The sequence below is a fragment of the Salvia splendens genome, chromosome 10 (genome assembly GCF_004379255.2).
Source record: "Salvia splendens isolate huo1 chromosome 10, SspV2, whole genome shotgun sequence".
Lineage (NCBI taxonomy): Eukaryota > Viridiplantae > Streptophyta > Magnoliopsida > Lamiales > Lamiaceae > Salvia > Salvia splendens.
The window spans coordinates 1059336-1070190 of record NC_056041.1 but is presented as its reverse complement, the minus strand read 5'-3'; the positions used below and the strand labels follow the sequence as shown (position 1 = coordinate 1070190).

Sequence of the window (10855 nt, the reverse complement as noted above, 5' to 3'; positions counted from 1 at the left end):
TTTTTATTGGCTTAGATTTTAAGAAATGCAATTAAATGTGAGTACAAGTCATATCTTTGTAATGTTGGTATTAAAACAAAAAGCTTAGGGAAACAAGTTAATGAAATGTTCGGTCACTTATTAATGTGTAAACTATTGTAAAAGTCAAATGAGACAATGTAACGACTGACATGACGGTAATCATTAACATGAAAATGAAAAGTAAGTAGTACTCCATATATTAAGAAAATATATATATTAAAAGAATTAATTAGGTTCACCAGAAAACATAATTAACAATAGAGATTACAAAAAAACATTAAACTTCATGCAGTAATATTCAACTAAAATACATATTCTACGGCTTCCACGGCGGCGGCGGAGGTGGGCTGACCGGGTACAGCGGCGGCACAGCCGCGAAAATCGAGTTCTTGTCTATCCCGACCCCTCCGCTGGTCGTGAGAGAAACAAGCGCGGCCACGAGGCCGGCGTTGCCAGCGAGCGTGGGCTCGGTGTAGCTGTAGTTAGACCGGACGTCTTTGAACTTGTCGAAGCGGTCGGGGCCGCCGACCATGGCGCCGGTGATGTTGTGGGGATTGGGAGTCTTGGCGTCACGCCACCGAAATCCGCCGCTGCAGGAGTACTTGGTTCTGTCTTTAGGGATGGAGGCGGCGCGGTGGTGGACGTGCCTTGGGAATTTTTTGCCGAATCCAACTACGTAGCTCATCTTTGCAGGGTTGTCACCTAATATGTAATTTATCTATTTTGAAAAAAATGGCAAATTGGGTTAGTATCTATTTTTTTTTTCCTACGGATAACATAGTAATTTAGAATTATACGTACTTTTTTCCCTTTTTGAATTATACAAATCCTCCTAATTATTTTACAATTTCGTTATCATAGTAGCAGCACTACTTTGTAAAATGCACGAACAAACACATCATAACTTGGGCTAAACGAGAATGGTGCTCATATAGAAAATGTACAGTGTGGCGTTACCTGAGAAGTCGCAAAATCTTTGAGCACACTGATTGGCATAAAATTGGAGCCACAATACCATCCGGGAACTCCAGTTTCATTGAGGTAATCAGCAAAAATCGATGCCAAAAACGCTGCATTTGCTGTATATTGCAAATTCTGTGCTTTCCCATGATTTAGCTGTATCATTCCTCCTATAAATATATAAGCATAATTTTAATTTATGGAGTATCAAAATAAAAAAAAAGTACTATTCCTTAAGCTCTGCAGATTAATGTATTAAAAAGAATTAAACACTATTTAGTGCACAAATATTGATAAATAAAAGAAAATGAAAGAGAATATAATCAAGATATCTTACCTTGGGTGAAATTGAAAACGTTGTACCTCCTCAAGTAAGAACACATAGTAAGGCCAGTCACATTATGATACATCTTCAAGATATCCTCATACGGATACCCCGGGTTCAAGAACAGCCTCGCCCTCACCAGCACCAGCATCGCCGCCGGCAGCTTGTTATCCCAGCTCAGCACGCTCAAATCCGGAATCATATAAAACGCCTTCGAATTGCTCGACATCCCGGGATTCGTCGCCAGCGACAGGTACGAGCTGTTTCCCGTGGCGTAGAACAGCCACGCCGAGCCCCACATGTACTCGTCGTAGTACCCGGTCGAGTTGTAGTAGGGCTCGATGAACGGGTTGCCCCTCGAGTACCGGTTGCGCCGCCCACCGTCCCGTGCGAAGGCGAACACGGTCTCCGCCCCCTTGCGGAGTTTCTTGGAGTAGGCGTTGTTGTCGCGGAAGAGGATGGAGGCGGCCGCCATGGCCGCCGCCATCTCGCCGGCTAGCTCCGGCCCGGTTGTTGTGGTCTGGACCGGGCGGTCGTAGTCCATGTCCTCGGGACGTTGCCAGCACGTGTGGTCGTCGGGCGTGGTGGAGCCGTTTTGGGACCCGCCGACCTGCAAGATTAGGCTCGTGATAGATAATCAGGATGACAATGTTATATACTCTCTTCGTCTCAAGTCAAGTGAATCATACTTTTATTGGAAACATCCCAAAATTAACGCGTCGCTAAATTAACTTATCCAGAGATTGCACGAAATTAAATTGATCCGATATTAATATGACGTGTCATTGTTCCAAAAATAATTTTGGTTCAATTTAATCTCATGCAAACTGGAAACAAGTAAATTTAAATCAATTTATAAAGTCAATCAAATAAGTAATATTTATATAACTCAATTTTATTTAATCCATCAAATCAAATAATATTAATATTCGCATACAAACGCACCTGGCTGTAAATCTTGTCAATTTTGGTGGCGGAGGAGTTGAAAGTGAGGAGCAAATAATCGGTCCCCCATTTGATGAGGTCTCGAACATGATTATATTCACCAATCTCACGATATTTGCGTTCGTATTCAATAACGCTCCAACTTAACATCGTCATCGCAAACGACATCGGAAAATGAAATTTGGAGTTGTCTCCGGCATCGTAGTATCCTCCCACTAACCCTCCTTTAACGTCTGATAAATCCGACCCGTCTTGTAACCCGGAATCCCCTCTCCATGGGATACCGTTGCTCTTGGGCAATTTTCCAGCTACACATCCAAAATAACAATTATGTTAGTGATTATTTTGAATCTGGAAAATATAATGAGTGAATCGTATGAGTTAAAGTTGTTTTTAAATTTTTTTTTTTGGAGATTTTGGAATTAACTTAATATAATAATCAGCTTGTTTTTTTATTCTTTACATTATAATTGAGCAACGCTCTTGCGCACGTGCAAGGAGTGCGGGTCAAATCCGACCCATGGCATGTTAAAATAAGACAATTTAAAAATACTAGGAAATCAGACGACCTGACCTGGTTTAGACGTAATGATCTCACTTCCTAAACTTATTTAATTTAAAATATTAAATAAACATTTTATTATCATATAAAATGGAATACTAAAATATGGACACAAATTAAAATCTTTCCCTAATCATGTCTAGATTAATGTCAAATTAATTAAACATCGTGTCAGTTTTCCTAAACAATTCACTGAAAACAATAATTGTAGATAAAGAAAATGGACGAAGTGAAGATTTTGATTTTGGTTAATTTGGGAAACTAATCCTCTTTCTAACTTAATTAATAGCAATATGAGCAATATTGAAATATTATAACCAAAGTCAATGATTTTATCGAATTAAGGCTATTTCCATTCTGTGATTGCAGAATATTTAATTTAGTGTGACTTTTCCACTATTTCTCCACCACCTCAAATCTTTAAAAACAATAGTTACTCACTAAATGCAAGTGCCAAAATATGAATATTATGGTTTTCCATTGTTGATTGATTTTGACCCTTTGTATGAAGTCATAAAGTAAAATTAATCATAGTATTACATAATTCTCATACATACTAGTATTTCCCATCTACTACATAGGTAAAACTAAGCCTATAAGTCAAACACTTCTATCGTATTGAAACTTATTAAACATCTTAACTATTTTACCACGTTTTACCTGTATTCGACCCCTATAAATAAATCCGATGACTAATATTCCCATCTGTAATAATCTACAAGGACAATACTAACGATCCCATCTTACCATCGATCACTTTACATGCCAACATATCTTTCACTGACATTTAATGATAATAATTTTCATTGATAAAAAGTTATCTTTTATTAGCGTTTGATTACATGAATTATTATATTCATGTACAATTACAATACCAATTAATTAATTTTGAAATTTTCCACATTTTTTCCAGTTTCCGTAGAAAAACGTAATGAATTCATTAAGTATTTCCACTTGACTATAGTGTATAAATAAAAAAAAAAAACGAGAGTCTAAAGCGCGACTAATAAGAACAGAGAAAAACGTACATTTTTGGGCGTTGAAGAAGAGCAGAGCCTTCCGGAGCGCCACCGTGTAGTTATCCGGCGGCGGCGGCGCTCGTTTATGCTTCGGTATCGCTTTAGCTATGATGATGGAAGCCCGATCACCACGAACGCGATCAAAATCGACAGGATCGTCCATTTAAACACTTTCCGGCTGCACACGATGCATCCGAGATCGACGTATTTCTTCTTCTTCTTCTTCTCCGGCGGTCCTAGCAGCCAGCTCTGCTGCGTCTGGTCTAAATTACCGTTGTACCCCTGGTTAGCCAGCGACGCTCTGTCCCAATCCAAATTATTCCTGCTTTTCTCGTCTTCGACGGTCGAATCGGCCGCAATTTCCAGCGATCCTCCCCAATGATTGTGCATTTTTTTGGTGTTGGTGAAGAAATGTCGGATATGTTTTGGATTTATTGCGGAAAATTCATGTGGAGTTGGATTGGATTGGATTGGATTTACCTGGTCATTGTGATTATGAATGAGGTAATTGAATACATGATTTATTGCAGTCAAATTGAATTCGTTTTTAGATGAGAACGCAGTAAATTAACATTCATGCATATTGAAAATATATGAGATCGTGTGAAGAAATGGAAAAGATATAATTGCGCTGTGAAATTTAATTACCTGCCAAAATCGGTGGCGAAATTCTTCAGCAGCTTTCTGCATCCGCCATTAGAGTATCTCTCTCCTTCTCTCTCTGTAGTGTGTATGGGAAGTATATAAATATATGTATATATTGGAGAGAGAAGTTGACTTGGATTTTTCTTTTTCTCTTTTAATTAATTAAATTTTTTTTAAGTTGATGGCTTAATTTCTCCTTGTTTGATGTGAAATTGATTAAATTAGAATTGATAAATTAATTAGAAGATTTTGATTGTGTGAGATTGAGACAGAGTGAACGAGAGCTGTAATAATGATGCTGTAACGATGATCTATAGAGAAATACATATAACGGTATAATATCGTTTTCCATTAATTGTTTATTTAAGGAAATAATTTAACATGACTCTTTTAGGCTACTATTGTAGAACTTTCCTACCTAGTGAATTGATAATCCAATTACCAATAAAGGTAGTTTGTTAATCCAATTTCGATTGTCAAGATTAAATCTCATGATTAATATCATGTTTGGTTCATAAGATTGAACCCTTCAACTTAATCCTAGATGGATAGCCTCATGATAATTAGTCATAGCCTTCCTCTCTAACTAAAATAATCTCACAACTTAATCCTAGATGGATAGTCTTATGATATTAGTCATGACAACCGAACGCTACCAAAGGAAAAAGTTAGATAAGTTGATATACAGCTCATTTTTATTTATAATTTTGTAGTAATAAAATAATTTTTATTAAGTGATTTTAATGTAAAAAACAATAAGTCTTGGAACTAAATGCTGAATTGGAGCTCACACGCGTGAAACATTTTTATCCATAAAGATTTATGAAACATGGGTTAATATAACATTAGATATTGCCATCCACATTTTCTAACCCTCTCTCCAAAATTATATTGAGGGTTTAAAGATTAGTAGTCTAATCTACTACTCCCTCCGTTTTTAAAAAATAGAAACATTTGAAACGGTACGAGTTTTAATGCACAATTTGGTAAAGTAAAAGAGATAAAGAGAAAAATTGGTAAAGTAAGAGAGATGGAGAGAAAAATTAATATTAGTGGATTATGAGGTCCACTTTATTAGTGATATAAATGGTAAATAAATTGATGTATATGAGTGTAAAGATTTCCTAAAATAGAAAGTTTGAAAGTTGTTAATTTTAAGGAATAGACTAAAATGGAAAGAGTTGCTATTTTTAAAATACGGAGGGAATAATAAAAGATTATGAATTCGATATTTCATTGAAAATAAAGTACTCTAGGTGAAAATAAAATTTTGATCCCATACATTTAGCTCTGGTTTTATTTATGGAACTGATTTTACTTATAAATACAAGAATAGATCAACAATAAATCAAAAACCAAAACCAAAACCAAAACCAAAACCAAAACCAATATTATAAAGATGACAAATTATTGAAAATAGTAGTATAAAAATGGTGTAGATGTCGCACAACATAGATCACGGAGAGTCTGAGTCTCGGCCTTTTACTGAGAATCGTAGGTAAAATTACATGGCAAGTGGAGTATTTCTTAGCCCAATCGAACAACGGACAACACACTAACAACGATTATCAAAGAGAAACCCTCACACACACAACTCATTTATCGAACTCACTGGAAACTGATAGTGTTTTTAGATAATGAATCACTCAATTCCAAAAGGAATCATCTCCGCCAAATGATATAAAAGAACACACTCACGTCTCCACTCACACACGCTTTAGTGAGAAGAGAATGAGAAGATCATAGATCAACACATACGAAGATGGACAACGAAAAACCCATAGGTAGCAAAGAGAGGAAGAGAGAGAGAAATCAAACGTGAATTGTGAAAAGCCGCCGCCGCTGCCATCATATATTTAATTATGAAAAACATCCATTCTAACAAATATCAATAGACCATCTGATACGACGTTGATCAAGGATCGACGGCGAGGGAGGCTCTGCGGTCGACGTCTGCGGCGGAGGTTTTCTCCGTCAAGCAATTTGCTAAATTTGTAGAGAAATGAAAGAAAATAATGTGGGAAATAGCTTTTTCATTTATGATAAATGTGTTAGACAAGTTCCCTTTTTATATCTATTACATTAGATAAACAAACATAACCAACTTTATTACTACCTCCCTACTTAGGTGGTGGAGCATGAAATGAAGGATAGACGATAGCTTCCTCTATAGAATCATCGATAGGCTCTCCTGCATGTGTCAGACGGAAGGGATGATGCTGGGTTCTTATCACCATCGCATATTTCTATAAGCTTCGTATTTTCTTTTCTATTGCTTCCACTTAATTACCTATTTCTTCTTATTCTTATAGAAAATGCGATGACAAAATAATTATTAGTACAATATAAGTACCGACTATATTTTAAAATTTCACATTATTTGTGTTTTATAAATTTGTTATTAAAAAATAAAATTCAATTGTAAATAAGATCATTTTATGTTTTCTACTATATCTAAAATATATTTTTTTATTTTACTAAACCCTGAAGCGGAGGTTTTACTGGTTGCCGCCTCCGCCCTAAGACACGATGCTAAAAATCCGATCAACCGCCGCCGCCAGAGCGGCGGCCCGGCAGCTGAGGGCCTCCGCCAGCCGCAGTAGCAATACCGGAACTCCTGTTTCCGCCTATTTTCAACTGAATAATTCAATTCATCCTCCGTTTGCCTCCGGAGCCTCGCACTTCATCACTAGAACTGGAGCTAGGGATTTTCTTTCTTCTTCAATTAGATTGTTCTCAACTTGCTCGATCGCCAATTCTAGCGCTAGCGTTGATAATGCTGACGCCGACTCCGAAGCAGACGCGGCGGCGGCTTACTTGACAATGCGTAACGCGGCGATGGATGACGCGTTCCATGCGATCGAATTGGCGTTGGATTCGGTGGTGAAGATTTTCACGGTAGCGAGTAGTCCAAGCTATTTTCTTCCTTGGCAGAACAAGTCTCAGCGGGAATCTATGGGCTCTGGTAATTGATTTTTTTCTCTGTATCTCATTTGGTGTAATGCTGTTCATTTACGTAAACCTAATTTTTTTGGTGAAATTTATAACTAAAGTAATTAATTTGAACCTGATATCGTTTTAATCGAATGATGGCAGCATGAATAAAAAGCTGAAGCGTTTTAATTATTCAGTTTTGATGGAAGGTGATGAATTTATGGTTGTAGTAGTTGTAGGTCGATATTAAGATACATTTCCGTAGTTATGTTGTTTTATGTTAATTGTGCTGTTTTTTTAGTAAAAGATGGAATGGTGGGTTAGCGGATATGACATTTCGATGATTTTACTGCAGGATTTGTTATTTCCGGAAGGAGAATCCTAACAAATGCACACGTTGTGGCGGATCATACTTTTGTCCTTGTGAGAAAGCACGGCTCTCCTGCCAAATATAGAGCACATGTCCAGGCTGTTGGTCATGAATGTGATCTGGCTATCCTTATGGTCGAAAGTGAAGAGTTCTGGGAAGGGGTGAACTGTTTGGAGCTTGGCGATGTTCCCTTCCTCCAAGAGTCCGTTGCAGTTGTCGGTTATCCACAAGGTAATGTGCATTTACTTCCTCTAGGCATTGCATTGGATATTCGTTATCTCATCCTGAATGAGGAAGATTCCCTTGATGATAGACCGTGCACATCGTATGTCTAGAATTAATCTGAAAACTGAGGCCATAACTCTACCTCTATTTCATATTTTGTAAAAATCACGTTTTGATTCTCATGAACTGTTTTCATGGTTATAAATTATTGTGGAATGAAATACTGTTATGATTCTCTCTTTTCTTGGACTTTTTTATTCCTCTTTCATGCTAAAAGATTAAAATTATCTGTTTTCGCTAACTTTATTTAAAACTCCCTGCAACGGGCACCTGTTTGCAGGTGGAGACAACATTTCTGTCACCAAGGGGGTTGTCTCTAGAGTCGAACCAACTCAATACGTGCATGGCGCAACCCAGCTGTTGGCAATACAGATTGATGCAGCTATAAATCCAGGCAACAGTGGAGGCCCAGCAATAATGGGTGACAAAGTTGCAGGAGTAGCATTTCAAAATCTTTCTAATGCAGAGAATATTGGGTAAACACGCGAATACTGTCTATTGTAATTTATTTGGCTTACATAATAAGTGCCGAAGAGTGCAGCTAGAATCGCTTCATGCAGCAGCCCTGCATTTTACACTTTATTCGGGGAAGGCCAATTTGTTTAATTAGAGAACTATGTGCAGTTATATTATTCCCGTACCTGTGATAAAGCGTTTCATTGAGGGTGTTGAAGAAACTGGTGATTATGTTGGATTCTGCTCCATGGGTTTGTCTTGCCAGGCTACTGAAAATGCCCAACTAAGGGATCACTTCAAAATGCGTCCTGGCCTAACTGGGGTGCTTGTGAATCGGATCAACCCAATATCTGATGCGTACAGGGTTCTCAAAAAGGATGATATCATACTTTCATTTGATGGTGTGCCGATAGCTAATGATGGATCAGGTCACCATTAACTTGTCTATTTTCAGTCTTCTCTCTGATTTATCTTTTGCAGTTGCCTCAACTTTTCTGATTGCTTAGCCGTCATTGAATAATTGGTTTCTTAATGTACTGCCTGGTTTATTTTTACAGTTTCCTTTCGGAATAGAGAGCGAATAACATTTGATCATTTAGTCTCCATGAAGAAACCTGATGATACTGCTAAAGTTAAAGTATTGAGAGATGGTGAAGAGTATGAGTTCACCGTTGCCCTTCGTCCAGTAAGTAGATTATTTCCTCTGTTTATTGTGCTCTTCAAAGGCAAATCGACAGGAAAAATAAATTTTGAATCATCAATTGTTTTTTTGCATATTTCTATCACAAGAAATATCATGCTGTATTTTGTTTGGAATGCATGTCATACCATTCAACCGTGTATCCTCATTTGATTTCTGTCATTTTTTTGTCGCGTGCAGCTACAGCCTCTTGTTCCTGTCCATCAATTCGATCAGCTACCAAGTTATTTCATTTTTGCCGGTCTTGTCTTTGTTCCATTGACACAACCATATCTTCACGAGTACGGAGAAGATTGGTACAATACATCACCCCGTCGATTGTGTGAACGAGCTCTGAAGGAACTTCCGCAGAAAGATGGCCAACAGCTTGTCATCCTCTCTCAGGTACCCCGGTTTTCTTCCTATTTGTGAGTTATATGTGCAAACACTACTATTTTGTAACAATGTAATATACTTTGTCCTTGAACTTCGAATATGATGCAGGTACTCGTGGACGACATCAACACGGGCTACGAGCGGCTTGCTGAGTTTCAGGTATTCTCCACCCACCATTAGTATTATAAGATTGGTCTGTTTGCAAATAGTGTTACAGTAATAGAGTGATTTTGCAGGTGAAGAAGGTCAATGGCGTCGAAGTCGACAACTTGAAACATCTACGGCAGCTAGTAGAAGACGGTAGCAGTGAGAATATCAGATTCGATTTGGATGATGAGCGAGTGATTGTGTTGAACTATGAGAAGGCGAGAATAGCCACATCGCGTATACTAAATCGTCATAGAATTCCATCCGCCACATCAGCCGACCTCATCGACGACCACCAAACTGTATCTGATATTCAGCTTCCTTGATCGAAGTGAGCTTCCTATTTTTTCGTGTATTATTACCAATTTTTTTCCAGACATCAATTATTTCCATCTCTTTACTTCAATTCGAGTTTCAGTACACATTGTTTTTGTTAGTTATTAAAAATACAGAACCACTGAACAATTTGCATCGAATATCAGAAGAAAAGGAAAAGTTTAATGTATATTACACAAAGTTCTACCGGGATAACAGTTATTCAAATTACGAAGCTTCGATTTTTTCTCGCATTTATCTCATCCGTGTAATAAACATTTGTAATGCCCAAAACGTAGTTGTTTAATTTCTTTAAAATAAGTTGTAGTACTAATATATTTTCCATTTGCTTTTCTTTTTTCTTTTCTTAAAATCTTTAAACAACACCATTTAAAATTTGTAAGCATGGCCAAAAGATGCCGTTTTATACATACGTATTTTGTTTTCTAATCTTATGGGAGTGACCATAATTTGATCAGGTTATATTTCGGTGGATAGTACAAGTCAGTTCAATATGATTTCTTTTGTATTTCAGTCCAATAAATCTACATTTAATTATTTACTCTATTAATTATGAATTCATTCATTGAAGTAGTCATGTTATTTTCTCAGACATGACTACTCCCCTCTCCGAGTCCTACTCTTATCCTACTATTCCTTGAATTCAAATTAAGACAAACGATGCAAGAAACTCACTCCCTCTCTCTCTCTCCTAGTTTGTTGATGGAAGTTGAAACTTGAAACCCAAATTAAGATAAACAATATGAGAAACTCAAGGCAAACCATCCTTCCCCAC

At 37.3% G+C, this 10855-nt stretch overlaps 1 protein-coding gene and 1 pseudogene across 2 annotated transcripts; one reads left to right on the top strand and one right to left on the bottom strand.

The window, feature by feature from the left end:
* Positions 1–220: 220 nt before the first annotated feature.
* On the bottom strand, positions 221–4539 carry LOC121751102 (annotated as a pseudogene).
* A 2317-nt stretch (positions 4540–6856) lies between these two features.
* On the top strand, positions 6857–10171 carry LOC121750290 (protease Do-like 10, mitochondrial). Of its 2 annotated transcripts, none has more exons than XM_042144806.1 (8): positions 6857–7442; positions 7767–8012; positions 8347–8542; positions 8691–8923; positions 9080–9207; positions 9403–9606; positions 9706–9756; positions 9834–10171. In XM_042144806.1, the coding sequence occupies exons 1-8, from the start codon at positions 7007–7009 to the stop codon at positions 10068–10070; spliced, it is 1731 nt and encodes a 576-aa protein (XP_042000740.1). In that variant the 5' UTR covers positions 6857–7006; the 3' UTR covers positions 10071–10171. The 2 variants fall into 2 exon arrangements, with proteins under 2 accessions (XP_042000740.1, XP_042000739.1); XM_042144805.1 differs by having other exon boundaries at positions 6863–7442; positions 8691–8950.
* The last annotated feature ends 684 nt before the right edge of the window (positions 10172–10855 follow it).